Genomic DNA, 23,327 nt, shown 5'->3' on the forward strand with positions numbered 1-23,327 from the left:
TCTACTGGTGTTATTTTAACACCATCCGTATGCATCCCCCTCTCTCTCTCTCTCTCTCTCTCTCTCTCCGTCAGGTGGTTCAGTATTCATCTTATCCCTCTCCCCAGCAGATGTTGCCTGTCTCTCCTCTTCAACACTACTCTGGGGTACAACGTCTGTGTGTCTGTTTGGCTACACGATTGAACAAGCTATAATTATGTTATTGCAGTAGTAAATAGGACTGTGTTTGTGTACATGTGCTCATGGTCTTTGACCCTTTCTTGACACTATCAGGCTGAAGAACTGACTCCCCAGTTCGGACACTTGACACTGAGCTGTCAATCATCCGGGGATGCCCTGCCTCTCTACCCTCCTCCACAGAGCTACGTCTATGCTGCCCCTCCTTCTGTCCCGGCCAACCCCCCCAGCTACTGCCAGCCCCAACCGCCGGTGAGAACGCCATGGAAACAGAGCCACGGCAACAGAGCCACGGCAACAGAGCCACGGTCCAAATACATCCCAAAGCTGCTCAAAAGGGAAAATCTGAATTGCACAATAGAGATGATGACCGTTGTCCCTTCATATCCAGATGGATAAGGGGCTCACTGAGTCATCGTGATGTCATTGTGCTTCACTTCTCTAGTTGCCTGTGTATTACTACTCTGGACAGTACCCTGCCTCGGGCCCACAGCCATGCAGACCTGTCTCACCCACCCAACACAGTCAAACCACACAGCAGACAGGTAGGTCCACCCCTCAGCAGGGACAGAGCGAGAGAGAGACAGAGAGAGAGCGAGAGAGAGACAGAGAGAGAGTGAGAGAGAGACAGAGAGAGACAGAGAGAGACAGAGAGAGAGTGAGAGAGAGACAGAGAGAGAGACAGAGAGAGAGAGTGAGAGACAGAGAGAGAGTGAGAGAGAGACAGAGAGAGAGTGTGTGTGTCCATGGCTGTGGGGAAGGGGGCCGTTACACTGTCAGAGATGTAGTCTCAGGTCTCACAGTGAACCGGTCTCTTTTCCTGCTGCTTCTACTCATCAGAGAGAAAGAAAGAGAAGAAGAGAAGACAGGAAACACTAACAACTGCTGCTGTGTTTTACAGAGGAAACAGATGCTTCCTGCATCCTCATTCTGTCCATCTGTGTGTATGTGTGACAGGTTACACTCCTGTCCTGTCCAATCAGCAGCAGGGATACCAGGGCATGATGGGGGTGCAGCCATCCCAGAGCCAATCACAAAGCATGCTGGGTACCTACCCGCCAACTCCCTCCCACCCGTACGGTGTCGTACAGGTGAATATCACACGCACAAACATCCAGACACACACTGCTGTAGCTGAGGTGAGGACATGAGCTAGATTGGATTCACGAATGTGAATTTTTCCAGTGGTTCATGTGTCCTGGCCCCCTGTCTTCCTTTCCTCCAGGGAGGTGTGGCAGTGTCGTACCCCCAGGGTGGCGTCGTGTCTGGGGTTGCGGGGGGGGACGGAGGTTTCTGCTGCCTGGTGTCCACACCCTGTGTCCCGCAGGCCATGCCCCCCTCTATGAGCTGCCATCCTGTCAGCTGTGCCAACCTCAGCTCCCAGGGCTGGGCGGGAAAATACTGACGCAGTGATCAGTGTGAATGACCTCATTTTATACTCCCTCAACGACAGTTCATCAACGACCTTCGTCATTGCACCTTGTCCCCACTCACCCCCCCCCCCTCCCACCCCCACCACCCCCACCACCCCCACCACCACTCACCCCCACCACCACCACCACCACCACCACCACTCACCCCCACCCCCACCACCACCACCACCACCACCCCCACCACCACCACCACCACCACCACCACCACCACCACCACCCAGCACATTGTATTGTATGTTGCCTGTAATCCCCACACAGAGGATAGCACACACCTTGTTACTGTACCAAAGCTATATTTGAGAGCTCCTGTATTGAAAGCATAATTTATATACACTTTTTGAGTTTTGTATGGATTCCAAAGAAAATATTCTGTATTGAAATGAAACGTGTGAGAAAACAAATTAATAAAGTATTGTGACTGGATTGTCAGGTCACTTTTTGAACTGATGTTATCTCTATTTCTATTTAAACAAATTGTTGACCACACCCAAGCATACAATATTAGAACAGAAAAAAGCCAAAGTTCACTTACAGATGCTGTAAAGCAAATTCCATGATTTGCTTCTCAGTACATTATATACGCGTCAACGTGTGAAATTAGTTGCTGAAAGCATGTGCAAAGCGCAAAAACTTTGTTGCACTGAAATGTGGAGTTAACCGTTGAACAGTTTCTCTCCAATTTTCAGCTTAGGTTTTGTACAGGCAAAAACCCGACCGATCTACGTCACAGCCACCTATCTAGGTCACAGTGACCTATCTATGTCACAGACGGTTGCATTCTGTTACTCAGCTGGTACGATGCAAAGACAAAGTAATTAATACATAAAACTCTCAGAGACAGCAGGTAGGTCTGTTCTGATATATGCAATTGATTTAGCTAGTGTTGCTGTTCAATAAAGTTCTTAAATTCATTAAACTAGAGGGGGCGGAGCTTCAGCTTCTTCAGGCGACACGCCCCCCCCCCCAGTCTCAAGCAGAGACCATTCCAAAACCTAATTTAACATACTTGCTGATGGTTTCTTTATTTGAATTTGGATGGATAGTTAACAACACATTCTTCTGTGGTGTGATGAACTTAAAACTAATTTTCAATTCCACTTTACAGCATCTTTAAGATCGATGCCAACTTACTGCAGTACTCTGGCATCCCCTGTTGACTAAAGTAGAGAAGTACACCACTGATGAGATACAGGAGTGTGACGACAGTGATTGGAATTGTAGGGCTGTGATTGTAGGGCTGTGATTGTAGGGCTGTGATTGTAGGGCTGTGATTGGAGGGCTGTGATTGGAGGGCTGTGAAGTGACAACACAGGGCCATTTGTGACCTGTGGTTGAGACAATATGAATGTGAGGTTTTATGGGGACCCACAATTACCACACACGTGCCCCACATCAACCGAAAACCACAGCCTCTTCAGAAGTCAAACTCACGCCTTTATCCTCACGTTACTGTACTCCCGTGACTTGGCCGGATGCAATCTCATCACTTAGTTTCTGCAGACTGCGCATCGATCTATCTAGGCCTATTGAACAGCTGGAAAGATCAAGCAATGTCTTTGGCTCATTCTCCCAGACTCAGAGCTGTGATCTGTGCCATGCAGTTAATCAGTCACACTGACAGGTAGAGGAGCAGTTTTCATGATCTTTAATAAAAGGCACATGTACAGCCATAGTGAGATGAGTGAGTCCGTTGGCATAGAGACGAAGCGTTAAAACACAGAAATACAAGAACTAGAGAGGCCAGGAGGAGAGAGCGCTATGTTGTCTTTACAGTAGAATCTAGTTTAGTTAACATTGTCTCCACTTCGTTCAAGTAAGTCTAACACTCTACAAAACGTCACCATGGTAACGCAACACCCCCCGCCCCGCCCCGCCCCGCCCGCCCGCCTCACTTCCACCGCACACGATACCCCCCCCCCCCCCATGCCCGACAGCTCCGTGGTCAGAGCCTCATTTGGTGAGGTGCATCATCCTGTTCCTGTACTGCTCTAAACGCAGCGCTCCCTCGTAGGGTGTTCTTCTGCTCCGAACAGGACTGAGCGACTTCGACGGTCGTTATCCGCCCCGCCCCTCGCCCACCCCCCCCTCCTCCTCCTCCTCCCCATGGGTCCAGGTTCTATGGTTCTGGATGATTCTAGGTGCAACCTGGCCCAGGACCAATGAGATATACTGTTTATATGTTGATATAGGGATGTGTTCACTGGAGGGCCCTTGACATGCGTGCATGCACGCACACACACACGGACGTCAACAACAACACACTCACACTCAAACCCGTCACGCACTAAGAACTGAAAAAGGTTCACAGGTACTTAAATATTTGGGGTTAAAAATAAAACAAATGGTATAAGTTAGCTTAAAAGGTTAAATATAACCACAACTAAAATAGAATAAAGTAATTCCTATAACATGCATGCAGGCCAGAGGTCCTGTGGCCGTCAGGTGAGGGGTCAATGGAGGAAATGCCGCCATCTTAGTTCTGCTCTAGCCTACTCCGGGAAACAAAATGGATGCCTTTGCCAACACAGAGTGGAAGCAGTTAACCTAGCTTGTCTGGGAGTCTGGGACCAGCGTTCATCAGGGTCAGAAACACAAAACGCACCCAACACTTCTCCACTACTCTATAAAACTGTTCACTGAGTGATCAACAGAGTTCAGGAATAATGGACCACAAAGCTTTCACATTCTGATCTTTGGAACACACACACGCATGCCCACATAAACATACACACACACACACACTTTCTCTTATGCACACAGTTTGAGGGATCCAGACCATTCACTTCAATAGTCATCCTCAAAACTCTCGGAATTGACACCATCTTTCGACACACACACACACACACAGCTTTGGTTGGTCTGTGCTACCATTGGCTGTGGGAATCAGGGGTGACATGTCAGATAGACTGAGCTCTGAAAATCTCCACAGGTACACACCACCCAGCGACTAGCAACCACCCCTCATTCACCCCCCACCCTTCCCCCCCACCTCCATCTCTGTCGTGCCAACACTTGACAGACTTACAGGATGCTTCAGCAAGGGAGGTAAATATCATTCAATGGTGTGTGTGTGTGTGTGTGTGTACAATGTCTGGTAATGTGTGTGAAAGAAAGTGTGTAAGTGGAAAGAGGTATCAGTGGTTCAGTGGTGTCTTTCTAATCTCCTTCTGCATTCTCTCCCTCTTTTCTCCTCGTCATCTCTTCTTTTATCACCACTCCTGCTTGGTCTGTCAGATGCTGCAGCCTGCAGTAAACAGCACAGGACCCCGAACTGCAAGATCATAACTGCTTATATCTCAAACGATGCACCCCTCCACTCCACCTCCACCCAATACTCAATCTCTCCCGTCTCCCCCCTCCTCCACCTCTTCCTCCTCCCACCTCCTATCCTCCCCTCCATCCTATTTCTGGATCTGGAAGATGAAGAGGCGCAGATTGATGTTTTTGGCAGCCAGCAGTTTGTTGCATTCCACCGAGTCGGAGATGGGCAGGGGGACGTACTCCGTCTCGTTGGTGTCGTTGCTGAAGGCGTGATGGTGGATGACGGGCTTGATCCGGACGTCGTCGTACGGCCCCTTCAACAGCAGGAAGGAACACTCCAGAGCAGAGTTCACCTGAGCCGCACGGACACAACACAGAGAAGTAGACGTCAAAATAAATAAACCAGGAATTTGCATTTACTCATTTAGCAGACGCTCTTATCCAGAGAGACTTACAATAAGTACAGGGACATTACCCCCCCCCTGCCCCCGAAGCAAGTAGGGTAAAGTGCCTTGCCCAAGGACACAACTTAATTTGTCACGGCTGGGAATCAAACCGGCAACCTTCTGATTAATAGCCCGATTCCCTAACCGCTCAGCCATCTGACCCCTTTTTTCCTTTGCATGGTGAGACGCTGAACACATCTCCCATAGAGGTGTAGCGTGCTTTGAATGATTTCTCATTCAAAGCACGTCTATCGTCAGGTCCTGTTTCTATCACAGTCTTCCAACCTGTAACCTGTGACTAGAGCGTCTGAGCGCGTGCGTCACCTTGCTCTTGAGGATGAGCTGGAAGGAGAGGGTGCGCTTGCAGGACAGGTTGGGGTTGCGTTCAGAGTCGTTGACGCGGGCCTTCAGCACCCAGGTCTGGTTGAGGACCGTGAAGCGAGGCGTCTCGTAGTACAGGCGGGTGATGAAGTCATCTGTACGATATGGCCTGAACTGGACCTCTACATGGAGACATGGGGAGGCAGAGGGGGGGAGGGGGTTATAGACGTGAAATAGACGTGCGCGTGTGTTTTAGAAATCACCGTCACCTATTGAAAAGGCTTCCAAAGTTCATTGTGTTGTGTCCGTTTTGCAGTGCGTGTGTTGGTGTGTTTTGCAGTGTGTGTGTTGATGTGTTTTGCAGTGTGTGTGTTTTGCAGTGTGTGTGTTGGTGTGTTTTGCAGTGTGTGTGTTGATGTGTTTCGCAGTGTGTGTGTTTTGCAGTGTGTGTGTTGGTGTGTTTTGCAGTGTGTGTGTTGGTGTGTTTTGCAGTGTGTGTGTTGGTGTGTTTTGCAGTGTGTGTGTTGGTGTGTTTTGCAGTGTGTGTGTTGGTGTCTACCTGTGAAGCCGATCTTCTCGTAGCAGAGCAGGCTGAAGATGCTGTTGTAGAGCTGGAGCTCCCTGCGGTGACTCTGGTCCATCTCTCCCAGGATGCCCATCAGCTCGCTGCCTGTCTTGGTGGGGTGGCAGCACTCGCCCTCGTGGGCCGGCAGCTCGTGGAACGGCCCCTGCCACGGGCAGCCAATCCGCTTGTACTTGCACTGCGTCACCCTGGCAACGACACCGGCAGTGTGGGATTAGGCATTTGAACTGATTTTCGCGAATTCATCTGCATCTATGTCCTGAATCTGCCATATCGGGTTTGTCGTCTTCAGGTTAACTCTAATCTGAGAGTGGGAAGTGATGAGTAGCAATAAACATTTATGATTATTGACCACAAGAATCTTGTTGAATGGAACCTTTCTACTTATTCTCAAAAGCTCAATAAGTGAAAACCTAGGACCAGTAATAAACAAGGGATTGTCATGGCAACAGTTGCATGGCTACATGTGGTTACGAGCCTGAATCGCTAGCATTTTCAATGACACTGTCGTACTGTTTAGGCCAGAGGTCTTCAACCCTGGTCCTCAAGTACCCCCTGTCCTGCACGTTTTAGATATTTTTCTGCTCCAACACACCTGATTCAAATGAATGGTCGTTAACAGGCTTCTGCATAACTAGATAACGACCCATTCATTTGAATCAAGTGTGTTGGAGCAGGGAAACATCTCAAACATGCAGGACAGGGTGCCCTGAGGACCAGGGGTTAAAGACCTCTGGTTTAGGCAAATTACAAAGGGTGTTTGTCCTTCCTGCTTGTTCCACACGCATGCACATGTGCACGCACACACCGCTGTGTGGATTCAGTTTGGTTGGTAATTAGATCAGCTGTTTGTTTCCCCTGGCAACAGGATGTCACATGTTCACACCACACACTGCCTCAAAAACATCACCGTGTGACATTTTAGCGACGACACACAGGAACATCTTTCGCAGTCTACTTCACAGGCAACTGACTATGACTTTACTGTAATTATACATGCACAATGGGGCTAGACTAGGTGTGTATGTGCACATTGAAAAGATCACTGAAATGTTTTGTCATTTTGTAGTTCTAATGTGTGGTCGGAAATAATATTTTAAAAATCCCCTTTCATGTTTATAATTAGAATAGGAAAATACAGTAACTTTCCTTGACTAGAGGTTTCAGGCAACAGTTTACACACCTGATTCAAATGAATGGTTGTTATCAAGCTCTGAATTATGTATATTGGAGCAGGGAAACATATAAAACATACAGGACAGTAGGCCCTGAGGACCAGGGTTGAAGACCACTGCTTTAAACTACAGCAACCCAGCTTGCAAGTGTCCATTAGACCAGTGGTTCTCAACCCTGGTCCTCAAGTACCCCCTGTCCTGCATGTTTTAGATATTTCCCTGTTCCAACACAGCTGATTCAAATGAATGGTCGTTAGCAGGCTTCTGCATAACTAGATAACAACCCATTCATTTGAATCAGGTGTGTTGGAGCAGGGAAACATCTCAAACATGCAGGACAGGGGTACTTGAGGACCAGGGTTTAGAACCACTGCATTAGACCAGAGTTTCCCAACCCTGGTCCTCAGGGCACCCAGTCCTGTATATTTTAGATGTTTCCCTGCTCAAACACACCTGATTCAAATGAATGGGTCGTCATCCAGCCCTGCAGAAGTCTGCTAACGACCATTCATTTGAATCAGGTGTGTTGGAGCAGGGAAACATCTAAAACATACAGGACTGGGTGCCCTGAGGACCAGGGTTGGGAACCACTGCATTCGACGATGCTACAGGTCAGACTGTGTATGTGTGTGTGTGTGTGTGTGTGTGCGGCTGGACGCACGCCTGTGTGAACGTGAGCGTGCCTGTGAGCGTACGTACGTGCGCATGAGCGAGTATGTGTACCTGTCTTGGCACTCCTCCTTCTGGTGCCTCTCCAGGCTGGAGCGGGGGAACTGTTTCAGACAGAAGGTGCAGTCTGTAGGAAGTTCACTCACTGCCTTCTCCACAGCCAGGTTCCTACAGCACAGGCTCTTACTGATCTCACACCTGGAGAGAGACCAATCAGAGAGCTCAGGGAAACACCAGCCATGTCATAACAACCCAGCTCACCTGATTCAATTAATGGTTGTTATAACAACCCATTTAATTGAATCAGGTGAGCTGGATCAGGGAAACATCTAAAACATGCAGGACAGCGGCCCTCAAGGACCAGGGTTTGACACCCCTGGACTAGACTGACTAAAATCCATTTCCATGCCCCTACTTTTCCATAACAATATTTAGCTTAAGACTCACCTTTACATAGTCAATATGTATTTAATCTCACATGTAGCACAGAAAATTATTTTTCTTAGAATGAAACACAATATGTTAAATGGTCTTCCTGTAGTTTGTGAGGTCAGATCACAACTCGGAAACTTTCTAGATTTGACCAACAATTCGGTACAAAAGAATAGCCTAGTGTTTCATATCACTACCATGCTTCAATTTCCATGCTGTCATGACCCAGAAAGAGAATATAACCTAGATTCACCCTGTAAAGTCACATTAGTAAGCACTCTTCAGTCCTGAAAGTACCTGCAGTTTGGACACGTGGCCTGCTCCTCCTTCAGACGGGAGTCAGCCAGGAGGTGGATGAAGCATCCAGCACACATCAGGTGTCCGTTGGTGCACTGAAGTGGGAGACAGGCGATCGTTACAACTAGTCAGAGGTTAGGAACCAGCTAGCTACTTTAAATTGAGATGTTATCGTTCCACTTTTCAGTCATTGAGATGTTGTTGTTGTTGTTGCACTGTATTCAGTCATTGAGATGTTGATTGTTTCATTGTATTGTATTTTTTTTTCTTGCTGTGCCTGGTAGCTGAGATGTAGTTACTTAGTGATGTGGTCAGGAATGATGTACCGTTCTTTGACTGACCACCGAAATACTGTCGAAGACTGAGCACGTGTGGTCTGTGACCTACTGCTGTACTTTATTTAAGCACCATTTGTAGATAGCTTTGGATAACAGTGCTTTCTAAAATGAATCAAATATGTTTTATGTATGTTAATAATAGATGTTATGTATATAGTTTGGGTAACTGCCGTTCACAGGGCTGGATTGTCTAAGCTTTTGGGTCACTGGGGAGGGGGGTGGGGAGGGCACCAGGGTAAAGGTCATCTGACTCTTGTGTTTTGGGGCAGCAGGGAAATGGGTATTGCATTATGGTTTGGATTGGTTTGTTTCACCTTGCACTCTGGTTGGGACTTGGGACTTCTGTGCTGACTGAGGGCTATTTGAGGTCATCTTTCTTTCAACATCATAATGGCACACACATCTAGGTCTCTCTCTCTCACACACACACACACACATAGGTGTGAGGCATGTTCGAGATTCCATTCAGCACAGATTAGGTGTCCTGTCTGGGCTTGCCTAAGGCAGGGGAGCCACAGCCTTAGTGACCTGCGTCTTGGAAACATTAACACTTTTGGGGAAAACAAAATGTAGACCTTGGCTTTGATATTGAGCCCATGTTGAATAGCTAGCCTCCTGCTATAGCCACTGCTATAACTAGTGTATTGCTAACCAAGAGAGGGTAACTAACTGGGGCGAATCTGAACACCTATTGATCAGCTAGCTATACTGTTTTGCCGAGTTGTAATGCTTGTTTGAATATGGTGGTGAAACAGATGGCGTGATTGTGTGACCATGTTTACCTGATATACAGATGCCTTGGGGAGATCAAGGCACACGGTGCAACACAGTACGGAGTAAAGTCTTTCCTCTAGCTTTCCAGACTCTCCCTCGGGCAGTCTCATTCGCTTCTTGGGTGGTTCATCCTGATCAGACTCTGTCCCCTCTCTCCGGATGGCGACCTCCTCTTGCATCGCCATACCCCCAGCGACTGCTTCCAGCGCTGCCCCCACGGCCCCAACCCCCAGTCCGGCCGAGGAGGAGCCAGGAGCGGCCGCAACGCCTACCTCTCCACGCTCTTCCAGTGAAGACATAGTGATGATTGTCTGGCGTAAGCCGAAATGTACCTGTCGCGACCAGACTGAGGCCGAAATGATAGCTGACAGTTAATGTTAGCTTTCAACCAGTTTAAGCTAGGTAGCTAATCCAACGGTCAGCTACCTAGCAAGCTAACTAGCCTAGCTAATAACAAGCAGTTAGGAAGTGGGGCCAAAGGCTAGCACGCTAGGTCAAACTTGCAATTATTCTTTAGCAATAATGAACATGACGAATTCAATAAACATAAAACTGATGTTGGCGTGTCCAAAAACATATACATTTACCTCTAAATGCAGTTGATTCTACCACCTTTACCGAACAGTTAAGCAAGCTTACTAGCCGTAGCTATCTCGCAAAAACACTTTACAGTCCTGCCCAGAACAAAACAACCGAGGCGCGTCACTCAGCTGTTGTTGTACTGTCGAAGCCGTTATTTGCAGTGACAGCGCATATGCTGCCGTTTACCACTGACCCGGTTCGGCAGCTCTGCTATCGTTTTTTTCCTGGTACCAGCTGACTGTCCACGGGACCACCGGAAAGTGTCAGTGATTTGAAGCAGCAGAAATGTATATATTTCGCTTAGGAGCAGTCTCTGTGACTACACAGCCATCTTTGTTATTTTTTTGTTCCTGTTCGTCGCCTCCTCTCCCCGACTTCACTTTTGTACAGTCCTGCGACTTCCAATCAATTTCAGTATTACTTAGCCAGGGTCATGGACACGGCAAATCCGAAACTCTGTTACTTGATAAACTGTCAATATTCTGCCCGCAATTGTGATGGCTTCTTTGCCAGGCTCTCTCTGCTGCCAGGATTGGCTATCAGTAGAATGTTTTGTTGTATCAGATGACTCTTGGGGTATTTAAAGAGTTATGCAGAGCGCATGCGTAGTGGTTTTCTGCGGGTCAGCGTGGCAGGACTTGAAAGGTGACCAAAACCCAATATGCGACAAAATGTTACACGTCACCTATAGGGGCGTCACCTGCCAAGCAATATTGTCCAACATGACAGGACATATCCTCGGCAAATGTATTAACACCCCGTTCAATTATGTTTATTGTTCCTGCTTAGGTCTTTTTTTTATTATTATTCCCTCCGTTTATTCCCTAGATTTTATATTCAAAACGTAGACAGATGAAGATAGTTGTCATTCTTATGGATATTAGTCAACTGCAAATCATGGTTTTGTAATCTAGTTATGACAGCATTATAATTGAAGTGAAAGTAGTTTTGTTTTTAATCATGAATCTGTTTTGGGCCAGCTTTAATGGACTGAAGTGAATAGTGTACATGAAACCACAGAAGCCACATACACTATGTTCCTCCCATAACTGCAAGTTCCAATCGATACAGGTTCTGTGTGGCAAGTATGCGATAGGTGACCAGTACAAGTCAAACAGGCATATCCAGCTCAGTGAGGGAACAAAACATTCTGGAGAACTCAGGTGGTACTGGTGGGGGTTTGAAGTTTCGGGTGGGTGTGACAATGTAGAAGTTCACCTTGACCACTGGGTCACATGGCATTTTTCCCATAATCCTCTGGGTTATGGCTACTCAGTCCACTGTTGGGAGCTGTGTGTGTGTGTGTGTGTAAAGGACCAGCATGTCCTAGTGTCAGCTGTCTGTGACCAGGAGGCACAGGGCCCAAGTGTCTCCTATTGGCCAAAAAGATGTTCCTTATTTGGTGCGCGTGGAATGGCCTGAGACCAGGACCTCCTCGAGTTTCACAACAGACGGTACTCACATACTATACATGCAGACCGTCTTGTTCCACTGAAAACCCCCTGAAACTCCTTCTTAGAACGTCCTCCAATACTACCACGTGTTTTGTTACAATGACATAACGGTAAAACAGCAGGTAAGACATTAGTTATTGTGGTTGGACCCACAAAGGACAACAGTGGATCATGTGCATAATATACACACTCAGGAAAGATGTAAAGCATAACAACTATTTATTCCTAATAAATATATGTGATTCCCTACTGACATACTAACTACTGAACACTTACTGTATACGAAAATATCCAAGGTCACAGTAGTACACAGTGTACTAACAAGTAGTAAAGAATATATAAAAGACCATTTTACAATAACACAGACACACCGACCGATAACAAACCTTCAATTGAGATACTTTTGAGGTAAAATATGTGCTTAGTAACTGTTCCCACATGATGGAATCACATGAGTATGTGTTTTAAAGTTTTAGTCAAACAGAAGATAAGTTCATCAGCGAGACATCAGCTAAGACAACAAGAACCAACTTGACTTAATTAGTCTGATGTGGGGTTGATGGAGGAGTTGGGCGGGGTTATGTGGGTGGGGTGGCTGGGGGGCTGGCCTGTATTGGGTTGGTATTGTCTGGGAGACAGGGGTTGGATGCGGCTTGGGGTTTGGAAAGATTGTCGGGGGGAGTGGCTGCTTCAGTGGTTGGAGGCTGTGTGTGAGAGTTTGGAGAGGGTTCTGCATGAGGACTGTTGGTGAGGGGCGGGTGGTTTTCAGTGTTGGGTTCTTTTTGCGTGGGGTTGGGGTTGAGGGGGCTGTGCAGGTCTGTGTTGGAGTTGGACTGAGGCGATGCCGACGCGGGTGGGGTTGTCTTGACCGAGGCTCCTGTTGAAGGTTGGTGGTGTTGATATCGATCTGTACTCGTCGCTTCCTGACTACGTTGACCTTTTCGGGTCTCTGCTCGTTTTGGCTGGTCTGCCAGAGTCTGTAGCCGTGTCTGTCGGTCTGTGGAGGTCTGAGGTGCGTTTGGGAGTGCATCCTCCTCCTCGATGGCTGTGGCAGTGTACAGGACCCAAGGATGCTGCAGAATCTCAGCTGCCGTTAGTCTCTCTACTGGATCCACCTGTAGCAGAGCTCGGACCAAGCTTCGAGCACCTACACAAACACACACACACACACACACACAAACATCACTTCAACATGTTGACCCTCCAACTAATGTCAAAAGCGATGAATACAGGAAGTGTGTGTGTGTGTGTTTGTGGGGTGTCACACCCTCTGAGATGGAGTCCCAGTACGGAGACAGGAAGTGGAGCTCTCCCTGTTTGATCAGCTGGAACAGTTTTTCCTGGTCTCTGTCGCGACTCCGGAATGGAGGGAACCCACAGAGAAGGATGTAAAAGACTACACCCAGAGCCCAGACATCCACCGTGAGGCCATAACCTGGAGCGAGGGAAGAAGGAAGAGTGAAATGGATTGACTGCCGAATAGTGATGGTGAGGTCTCAAAACACTTATACAGTAGTGTTGGGAGTAATCACCTGTCTCAGAGAGTATTTCTGGTGCCACATAAGTGGGTGTTCCACAAACGGTGAAGATGGGTTCCGTGACAACCATGGCCAGACCAAAGTCCGCCAACTTTAGCCTACGGCTTCCACCACCCTTACCCTCCACCTGAGGGAGGAAGGTTATGGAGGGAGGCCAGAGAAAAACGGCAAGTTCGCCCATTAAGTTGATCATTACAAAATGGTAAATAAGACTGTATATTACTGTACACTTTAACTTGTTCAAAAACTCACCAATAGGTTTTCTGGTTTGAGGTCTCTGTGTACAATTCTCTTGCTGTGTATGTATCTCAGGGCCTCACTCATGTCAGACACCATCATTCTGGCCTCTCCTTCCGGAAACTTCCCCCGTTCTGCGATGGCATCGAACAGATCACCCCCCGGGACCAGCTCCATAATCAGGTAGGAGTGTGTGTGTGTGTGGTGGTGTGTGAGCAGTCGTACCACACGGGGGTGGGACAGGCTACCCAGCAGGCTCAGTTCATTCTGCATCATGTGCTCCCGTCCAATCAGCTTTGACCGTTCCACTATCTTCACCGCCAAGGTTTCTCCGTTGTCACGGCGATAGCACTCGCGCACAATGGCAAAGTTCCCGTCTCCGACCACCCGTCCAATGTCGTAGCAACGCTCAATGTCAGCCAGGGTCACATCACTTCCGTCAGATGGAAGGGCACAGGTCACAGTTGGCTCATTAACTTCCTCTTTGGACCCCTCCCCCTGGGGTGTGTCTGAGGAGAAGGGTTCCAATACGCCAAATGATTTCTCAGCAACTTTATTGATTGGTCGAGGGTGAGAACAGTTGCCAGTTCTTGCTTCCTGTTCCTTTGCTCTGTGTCCTCTTTGCTTCCTGCTCACGGGAGGCAGTGAGATTCTCCTTGCTCTGTGATTGGTCTGCTCCTGATTTCCATCTCCTTCTCCTCTGCAATTCCCACAGAGGGCAGGAAAGGAAATGTCTGTCTCCTCTCGTAGCCCCTCCTCCTGGGTGAAGGGACCAATCACAGAGAGGGGTGTCTCTCTGGCCCTCTCTCTAACCCGGATTTTCTGCAGGTGGTTGGGGGGGTGAATGGGGTGTTGGTTAGAGCGGGTGTTGTGAAGAGGATGCTTCTGTGTGTCGGGATTCTGTTTGGCCTGCCTGTGGCTGTCTGTGAGCGGAGGTTCCTGGGTGAGTCTCTGTCTATTGCGAAGTGTCCTCACGTGAGCATCAGCATCGAGGTGCGTGTGGCGCTTGTGTTGTGTGTGGGTGTCAAAGCTGTCCGTGCCCTCGCTGTACCCACTGTCAGCCTTCGACGCTTTGTCTTTGTCAGGCTTCGGGACAAGCCTCTTCACCCAGGCCCGGAGAGCCTCGCCGCGGTATTGAGAATGCTCCGGAAATAGCTCTTCCAGAGCTTCCTCCACGCTCCGCAGATCCGGACGAGCCTTTCCAAAAGCCAGGAACGCCACCTCGCCACGGAAGAAATCGCACACACCCTTCACCTGAGGCAAGAGGTTGAGAGGAGAGTGAGACAGAGATTACCCGCTCATATCTTACCATGTGTGTGTGTGTGTTCTCCTCACCTCTCGCGCATGGGGGGTGTAAAGGCGTGTGACTCTAGCTCTGTGCCAGCGAGGAAAGCCCAAGGCCTCTGAAAGGTCCAATAGGAGCTGTTCATAAGAGACCACACCCCTGCGATTGAGCAGTACTGTTACCTGAAAGTAGATAACGAGGTATTTGAAATTCAATCATTGTGATAAACGTCTACTGGTTCAGAATTCAGCCACCGGTCTATAAGGACTGTGCGGAAATACATTCCCCCCCCCCCAAAAAATTTAATATTTGTTTGTGATCACACTTATATGTTGAGGATGTGGAGTAGAGTACTTGTATCGGAACAGTGTGGATGAGTGGACGAGATAAGCACCTTCCTGAGCACACTCTGACCACAAGGTCGCACCACAGTGATTAAACGTGGCCGTTCAGCGCTTTGCTCTGCATGGCGCGTGTGGAACAGAGGGAAGGGAGGGGCGCCCTGGGTCCTTAATCCTGCTGCTGCGAGTTTGGGGAGGGGCAGGGGGGGCCAAGGATGGGAGACAGCCTCGATACGTTTGGTCACGGAAACGGGGGGTTCTGGAAAAAGAGGTTGAAATCAAATCAATGTCTATTCAACAACATAGTGCCATAGGTTCAGTTGGTCAGCATTTTCTTAGATCACAATTGACTCCTACGTAACATGAAACTCTGTTTCATGGCGTGTGTGTGTGTGTTCTAAGGAAGCGTGAATAATTCAGTCAGGAGAGCTGGCTGCTTGAGGAATCTCAAATGGCCCCTGCACTCCAAGGGATAGAAAAGACTCAAATCTGATCAGCCGGATTTGTTTACACACACACACTCACACACACACACACACTCACACACACAAAAACAAAAACAAAAGGGTATTCTGGTTCAGGCTCTGCTGGAGCTGCATGTTTAATGAAGCATTTGAGTCAGAGACTGCATTGAAGACGAGAATTTTTCACTTTCACACTCAAAGTATCTTTTGAGCTTCCATACATGCCACCTCATCTGAGATACAGGTGTCAGACAGGTGCATAAACACAAAACACTCTTAGCAATAGGGTACAGACCACCATTGCCTCTTTAACAAGACACCCACCCCAGGGGGTCTGGAAGGGCAATGGAATTCAAACGGTTTCTCCAGTCTATACCGCCGTTTTTCTTCTCAAAGAAACAAAACTTAATGTCCCATAAACGCCTAATAAAAAAATAGTTTGGCCATAGTGAGCATTAGGGGCAGCATCGTGATAATCGGTCTTTCACGCACTGAAAACAACCTACAGAAAAGTAACCCATTTGTAAACTCTTAATATTCGTGAAAGTTACCTTTTCACATGATAAAGAAAGATGGGCTTGAGCAGTAACTACCAATACTGTGGTATTTATATCACTACACACAACTGACATGGCTAAGGTTGTTCGAATAAACATCTTCAAAAATAAACTTACCTGCCGTCCTCCACCTCGTCCCAGCAGCGTCACATCCGAACCGCGCTCTCCCAGCGGGCATCATAGCCTACCTGTTCTCCTGACCAGAAGGCTTTCCTTTGACCACTCCAGTGAAAGTTGTTGTCATCACTCTCACAATTATTCGGGTACTTAAGAGGTTGACTGTTACAGGATGCGGGCGCCGTGCTGACCAGTCAGGGAGATTGGCTTCAATTGGGTTGCTATGGGTGCGCGTATAGGAGGAGTCGAGCAGTGCAACTGCAACAAAGTCGTGAAAGTTATAGGGCCAAGTAGGACAACTGAAACCGCTGTCTGTGTCGTGGATATATCGTTGCGTAAGAACCCTTCCTCCTGAGCCATATCAGTAGTTTCAACAGTTGGCTCATTAGGTACTGGTAGAATGAGACACGGGTCGAAATCCGTCAGCACATTGGCACATTTTGTGAAGCGCTACCGGAGCTTCGGCGCAAGTGTGCGTGCAGGTGACCACTAGCCATTAATGTCAGTCTGCAGTGGAGTTCTAATGTTCTATCATCACTCAGCTTCAATGACACTGAATTTCAAATGTCAAGAACGTGGAATTAAATTAGTACCGTTTCAAACTCAATGAAGTGATTTTTTTGTGACATTCAAGGCCAATAAATAACAAGATAACCAAGATAACAGATCATACAAAGGTCAAGCCTAACCTAAAGAGATATCGTTGGAAATCAGGTTATAGAACGAGATTTTTTCTTTCAACATTTCCTACTTTCCTCTTGTTCTGTGTCGCATTGGGCCCTCCACGCACCATGACACTGGTCCATTCACAGAGTCCATCTCATTTCTTTGTGCTGCTCACCCCATGGGTCTGTTTCCATGGATACTGCTAACATTGGATCCCTGGCAACAAGTCTCATTCCGGATACCCATCCTGGATCTGTTCCCCTGACAAAGGATGTGTGTGTATCCATGTGTGTATGTGCATCTAGGTGTCAGTGTTTGTGCGTGGCGACCACAAACAGAGAAAAAATATTAGCCATGAGAGCTTAATTTAGGACACCAAGTCTCTTCTACTGATCAACCCTACTCTCTTCTCCATGTTCTTGAGGTGATTGGTGCTGTTGTGTGATATTTTAGGAGGCTTTGGCTAGGGAACAATTGAAAGCAATCGAGGGTCCCGACTGGTTGTTCCTGGTTTGCATCCTAATGAGTTTGAGTTTGCTGACACTCTTTATGACCACCAGGGGGCAGACAAATCCAGTGTAATCTTAGGTGGGAAAAAATAACTATTTGACTATATCTATTGGTGAACTTCTTCATAAGAGTGGGAGAACCAGACAGGCAGATTCATCACTAGATGAATCACTAGATTCATTTTAGAATAGCAGAAACAGTAAAGGCTAGCCTTACCATCTTTACCAGCATTCCCTCATTTGAGGTCACAATATATATTTCAATTTTCAGTTAAAATGTTTCCATCTTGAGCCATACCTGTACCTGTAATCTTACTGCTGTTTAAAGACAGAGAGAGAGTATCTGTGAGTATGTGTATGTCTGATACTTGCATGGAGGTCAAATAGCAGCTGCCTAGGTAACTCAAATGTCTCATCTGTAATTCAAATCATGTTGAAATCTTGTGACTGACTGCAACAGTCAGCCATGCGTTAATGTTAGGGGGTGTCAGGGTCGGGGAGGACAGATGAAAGGACGATTTGGTGTAAAAAGAAAAACATGGGGAGAGTGTGTGTGTGTGGAACTGGGGGACGGGGGGGGGACGGGGGGGGGACAGGGGGGGGGGGAGGGGGACATGGGGGGGGGGGGCAGGGGGGCGGGGGGGGCAGGGGGACATGGGGGGGGGGGGCACTACAAGAGCAAAGGTCAGGGTTGTTCCTAATGGGAGAATGTCCAGATGTCTCTCAAACACAACCCCCCAAAAAAAGCCAAAGATGAGTTAGACACTTTTTTTCTTTCTCCCAACTCTGATAGCCTTCACTCTTAGGTTTGTTGCTCAAGCTGTGAGGCTTTCATAACATTCCACTCTTCTTGAGTTCAACCTCGCAGACATGCAGGCATGTCAGGGTAAATAGCGGTGTGTGTTTAGGCCAAACACTGGTTCTGAAGGCAGGCCCACAGGTAAGGTCAGCCATCTGAACCATAACTCTGCAGGAAAGAAAAAACCTAGGACAGAGTGACAATGACAATTTGTCATGTTTTTGTTATTGTATGCTCTAAATCAAGTGTGTGTGTGTGTGTGTGTGCGCGCGCGCAAGAGAGAGAGAGAGAGAGAGAGAGAGAGAGAGAGAGAGAGAGAGAGAGAGAGAGAGAGAGAGAGAGAGAGAGAGAGAGAGAGAGAGAGAGAGAGAGAGAGAGAGAGAGAGAGAGAGAGAGAGAGAGAGAGAGAGAGAGAGATTGTCTAACAACCATGTGTAACTCTCTGTATGTGAGTGTATGAAATATGAGTATATTTAAGGCAATGATTTATATTGATGAATATTTCTGTAATTCTACCGCTGCTTCGGAAATATGAACAATTGTTTTCATGCCAAAAAAGCCCTTTGAGAGCACAGAGAGAGAGAGAGAGGGTTTGTTTTTACATAGAAAGTGAAGGACTAGTGTGGTAAGTTAGTTTTTTGGGGACTGCCTCAACATGATTTTTTGCCACAGGTGGTTGCCCTCTGAGACTGTCATGACTGTGAGTTATGACTAAATGCTGTTCTTTATGACAGTATATCATCTAGTTCACTTCCTACCTTGAGGTTGCATTCGGATCATTTGGACAATTTCTTTATGTCTTTCATCTCATGTCATTCACAATGGCTGTTAATTTCCCCAAATGCAGTTTTACTTCCTTTCTCTACCAGTCTCTCTCCGACCACCTGTTTGTGTGTAAGGCTTGAAACATGCATGCTGCATACCAGTTTTGAAACACATGTGTCAATTTAGACACAGATCATTTATGTAAGTCTGGTGAAGAATGTGATGCAGCTCTTTGCCTGTGCATGTGTGTTTTTGAGAGAGCGAGAGAGAGAGATTTCCAACTTTGGGATTGCTTAACAAGAGACAAGCTGGGGTATTTCTCAACTCAAACAGACAGTTAACAGTCTTTAAAACAGTTCGTTATGGATATTGTGTGGTCAGGCTTGGTAAAATTACACCATGACTGGGAGCATGGAGTTGGTATGAGAACACTAAGGCCAGGGTAATGTCTGGTAACGTACAGTGCCCAGATAAACATTCACACACACACACTCACATTCACTTTTACTCATCACAGCGCCCTTTCTGTCCTCCATGGCAAGATTAAAGAGGTACTGAAAGTCAAATGAGAACGTGACACAGATGGAAGGAGAGACAGACAGAAGAGAACATGGGAGAGAACACTTCCATGACGCTACTTAAAACCACTCAAAATCACTCTACTCCCTCCCAGGCCCTCTTCCCACCCACCCCACCCCACCCCACACATTCTCTTTCTTTTCTCCGGCTTTCCATCCCTCTTTCTGAATGGCCAGCTTGTTCATTTGCTTCCTCCCCCATACCTCTCTCTTTTTCTTTAGAATTTCTGTAGAATTTCTATTCTTCCCCATTTTCAACGCCTAGCTACCCTCCTGCCCCTCCCGTCTGTCTCTCTCCCCATCTTGGACTGTCTGTCTTTGTCTCCCCTTTTCCCCTTCCCCCAGTCTCTCTCCCCCCTCCTCCCTCGTCTCTGCACAGGCTGATGACATCATGAACAGCCGGTATAAAACTAGCCAGTAGGATTGAAGCAGTAGTGCTGCTGACTCTCTGCCTCTCTCGCTGTCTCGCTCTCTCTGTCTTATTTGCTCTAGCCAGCATTCTGTCACTCTCGTGCTTTTTTCTCTCTTTCTCTTTTGCACTGTTGCGTCCTCATTCCAGCACACCACGGCAGAAATGGCTGAGGCATTTGTCGGCACATGGAACCTCAAGGAGACCAAGAATTTTGATGAATACATGAAGGCACTGGGTAGGCATGTGTGTGATGTTGCTTTTGTGTGTGTGTGTGTGTGTGATTGTGTGTCGAGGAAGGGGTAGAAAGGGTGGTTTAACTGTAAAGGATGGGGTGTGTCTACTGATGCATGTGCGCACATGTGCCACAGAGAGTGAGCAGCTGTGGAGAATTAAAAGGTGTGTGAATTGTACTTTGCTTTTTGTGCAGTTGTAATGCAGGCCACGGTAAAGTGTGGGAATGTGGGGGAAAAAAAGCAAATGATAAGCAGAAAGAAGCAAATGAATGAATTAAGAAAGAGGAAAATAAGCGTGGACTGCCCGCAGTGTGTCTCAGGAGGGTGTGGGGGAGGGAGAAACCATGTGCATGCCCTGATTTAATGGTGGGGTCCATTTCTGAGCACACACTTAGGCTTGTGGAGAAGACAGCTGGAAGCTAGCTATTTACAACCACTCACCAGCATGCCAACAACGAGAGGTTTAAATATTAACACTATTTTGGAGGGTAATGTTCTTTTAACTTGTGTCAATAGTTCTCTTGAATTTTAAAGTGGGTGAGGGCGGGGGGGGGGGGGTAGTCTGGGTGGGGGCTGCCTCCTTGCTGACCTCAGTGGGGATATTAGCATCGACCTGTCTGTTCTTATCACCATAGAATTGACCCCTGACCCTTGTTCCTACTCTTCTCATCTCTCAGCCAATGCCTGCACAGACACAGACAGACAGACACACACACACAGTGGCTATTGCCATATTGATTGAGTGAGCGTGGCACTTTTAGCCTCAGGAGATTAACTCGACTGCGACAGAAAAGAGCAAAACAGTTACCAGTCGAAAAGGGAGTTGGCTGCTTCTGTCCAACTACAACCAATCACTGTCCCTTTATTTATTCCCTCTCACGTAATCACACAGACAAAGATGCTGTGAGCTGAACTCAAACATACAAGCAAACATGGAGCCAGGTCAATATGACTATCTAATGTTTGTGGAACAGGCAAGGACGTGCAGATGAATTGAAGATAAGACAGATTTTGCTGAAGGGATGAAAAGCAAATTTGATTACTTTAACAGAACAAATCAATAAGCGGTGATGAGTTGACATTTCACAGAGAAGTGTATGGGTTCAGACCCACGCCCCTCAGTGTCCCCCCATGCAAGCTGACTGCACGTAGAGCCACGTCCTGTGTCAAGACAGCATTTCCACCCCTGGAACCCACAGAGCGACCAATGATGTCAACTATGACGCTTCTTTCCTGCAGGAGTGGGGTTTGCCACTCGACAGGTTGGCGGCATGACCAAGCCCACCACGATCATCGAAGTCGGGGGAGATGTCATCACCCTGAAAACCCAGAGCACCTTTAAGAACACAGAGATCAGCTTCAAGTTGGGCGAGGAGTTTGACGAGACGACTGCAGACGACAGGAAGGTTAAGGTGCGGTTAAGGGGTCAGGGGTGAGAGGTTTGGGACGTCAGGGGTTGAGTATGGGTTGCTTCTGGTGACTCTGCATCTATCACCAGTTGAATAGTTAAACGATGGTATGGAAATAATATTGTCTGAGGCTTTGTTGCTTTCAGAATAATTAGTTGTAGGTGGAAAATGTGTAGAGGCGTCCTTTTGTGGTCATGATTAGTTGAGATAAAATCTAAGTGCATATACAAAAAATCGAAGGCCCTAAATTCACGCAATATAAATTTGGAAGGGTGAGCATTCGACAGTGTGAGGAGAGGTGAGAGGTTAAAGTTCACGATTGATTTATTGTCGACAGCTTGATGTGAAGGCAGCATTGTGCTACTGGGATTGAAAAGAGTAATGGGGAGAGGGAGTTGGAGAAACGACAGTTTAAACAATGACTTACTGTTGGCACGGAAGGCCGGATTCTACTAAAACAGTTTGACAAATGTATGGCGTGTATTTATTTCCCACAAACCCCACTTATTCTCTTTATATGATGATTGTGTAAAACCCTTTTCTCTCTGCAGTCTCTTATAACTCTAGATGGTGGTAAGATGGTACATGTGCAGAAATGGGACGGCAAAGAGACAACTCTGGTACGAGAAGTCAGTGGAAACGCCCTCACGCTGGTCAGTACTGAGACTGTGGGAAAGTGAGACTGCATGTGTGTGTTGAAGGAGAAAAGATAACAGTATATATATTGACTTTTGATGTTTTGCACAGCATGACAATGAGTCATTGTATGTTGTATATTCAGTGTGTGCATGTAGTGTGTGGGTGTGTCAGTGTTAGCATTGCTAACCATCCCTTTTCTTTTTTCTCTGCACAGACTCTGACGCTGGGGGACGTTGTTTGCACACGTTCCTATGAAAAGGCGTAAACGTCCAAACCTCCATCCTAAACAAGCCAAAACCAAACCCTGCAACCCCCCGCGGCCACTCCCACACCGCTGAACCCTCATAACCTTTAACCCCTGTCGTGATATCTGGCCTCCCTGTTGTCCTGTTCATCCATGTGTTGTGCCTCTCCTCAAAATGAAACACTGAATAAAAATCTTTTTTTTTTTCTTCTCACATGCGCTCTCGTGAAACAGTTTTGTCAATTATTGGAAGAATTGGATTCTGCTCCAAAATCTGTTCTAAAATAATTGGTGACAGACTAAGGCTTCTCGCCAGTATTGGCATGTCAATCCAAATGTCTGGGTAGTTGGCAGACATTTTGCATTGTGACATCAAACACTGTGCTTCTAAAAAGCGCACGTAACTTCTTTCAGAGATCAAAGGAACTTGTACTCACGTTTTTTTGTGTGTCTGCTTGGTTTTCTGCATACTTTGCAAACCTCTTAAGTTGTAGGTGTGTGTGTGTGCAGATGTGTGTTTTACAGAACCAGTATGTTAAGTTTAAGCTTAATTGTCGAGCCAAAACTGCATCTGTTTCAACTGGATAGCGTC

General features: G+C 47.2%; 4 protein-coding genes and 1 long non-coding RNA gene across 9 annotated transcripts in view; 3 read left to right on the forward strand and 2 right to left on the reverse strand.

Annotated features, from left to right (window-relative positions):
* Positions 1-1,687, forward strand: part of arpp21 (cAMP-regulated phosphoprotein, 21) — an 8,260-nt gene extending 6,573 nt beyond the window's left edge. For 2 of the 3 annotated variants that reach the window (XM_084697159.1, XM_084697160.1), the window contains 5 exons: positions 75-146; positions 274-429; positions 623-722; positions 1,135-1,268; positions 1,403-1,687. In XM_084697159.1, coding sequence (XP_084553285.1) covers positions 75-146; positions 274-429; positions 623-722; positions 1,135-1,268; positions 1,403-1,582 — 642 coding nt within the window. In that variant the 3' untranslated portion in view covers positions 1,583-1,687. The remainder of the gene's footprint in view (positions 1-74; positions 147-273; positions 430-622; positions 723-1,134; positions 1,269-1,402) is intronic. The other variant, XR_014753358.1, reaches the window with a different exon arrangement.
* A 1,844-nt stretch (positions 1,688-3,531) lies between these two features.
* zftraf1 (zinc finger TRAF-type and ring finger containing 1) lies at positions 3,532-11,058 on the reverse strand. Of its 3 annotated transcripts, none has more exons than XM_084696861.1 (7): positions 10,682-11,058; positions 9,915-10,252; positions 8,795-8,889; positions 8,120-8,263; positions 6,198-6,409; positions 5,642-5,820; positions 3,532-5,224 (listed from the first exon to the last, which is right to left on the reverse strand). In XM_084696861.1, exons 2-7 carry the CDS (start codon positions 10,203-10,205, stop codon positions 5,012-5,014), a joined length of 1,134 nt encoding a protein of 377 aa, XP_084552987.1. In that variant the 5' UTR covers positions 10,206-10,252; positions 10,682-11,058; the 3' UTR covers positions 3,532-5,011. The 3 variants fall into 3 exon arrangements, with proteins under 3 accessions (XP_084552987.1, XP_084552985.1, XP_084552986.1); XM_084696859.1 differs by having other exon boundaries at positions 10,494-11,057; XM_084696860.1 differs by having other exon boundaries at positions 9,915-11,058.
* A 224-nt stretch (positions 11,059-11,282) lies between these two features.
* On the reverse strand, positions 11,283-17,323 carry dclk3 (doublecortin-like kinase 3). Its single transcript, XM_084695383.1, has 7 exons — positions 16,482-17,323; positions 15,397-15,602; positions 15,053-15,184; positions 13,733-14,971; positions 13,475-13,607; positions 13,210-13,377; positions 11,283-13,089 (listed from the first exon to the last, which is right to left on the reverse strand). Exons 1-7 carry the CDS (start codon positions 16,543-16,545, stop codon positions 12,521-12,523), a joined length of 2,511 nt encoding a protein of 836 aa, XP_084551509.1. The 5' UTR covers positions 16,546-17,323; the 3' UTR covers positions 11,283-12,520.
* LOC146295637 (uncharacterized) lies at positions 13,273-14,965 on the forward strand. Its single transcript, XR_014752918.1, has 4 exons — positions 13,273-13,430; positions 13,508-13,682; positions 13,793-13,900; positions 14,803-14,965. It is a non-coding gene; the product is annotated as an uncharacterized LOC146295637 (long non-coding RNA).
* A 2,913-nt stretch (positions 17,324-20,236) lies between the features above and the next one.
* On the forward strand, positions 20,237-22,949 carry fabp3 (fatty acid binding protein 3, muscle and heart). The gene is made up of 4 exons (XM_084696680.1): positions 20,237-20,445; positions 21,683-21,855; positions 22,404-22,505; positions 22,706-22,949. The coding sequence occupies exons 1-4, from the start codon at positions 20,373-20,375 to the stop codon at positions 22,754-22,756; spliced, it is 399 nt and encodes a 132-aa protein (XP_084552806.1). The 5' UTR covers positions 20,237-20,372; the 3' UTR covers positions 22,757-22,949.
* Positions 22,950-23,327: the final 378 nt, after the last annotated feature.

This window comes from Hypomesus nipponensis, chromosome 4 (assembly GCF_054491055.1).
Source record: "Hypomesus nipponensis isolate SF chromosome 4, ASM5449105v1, whole genome shotgun sequence".
Classification (NCBI taxonomy): Eukaryota; Metazoa; Chordata; class Actinopteri; order Osmeriformes; family Osmeridae; genus Hypomesus; species Hypomesus nipponensis.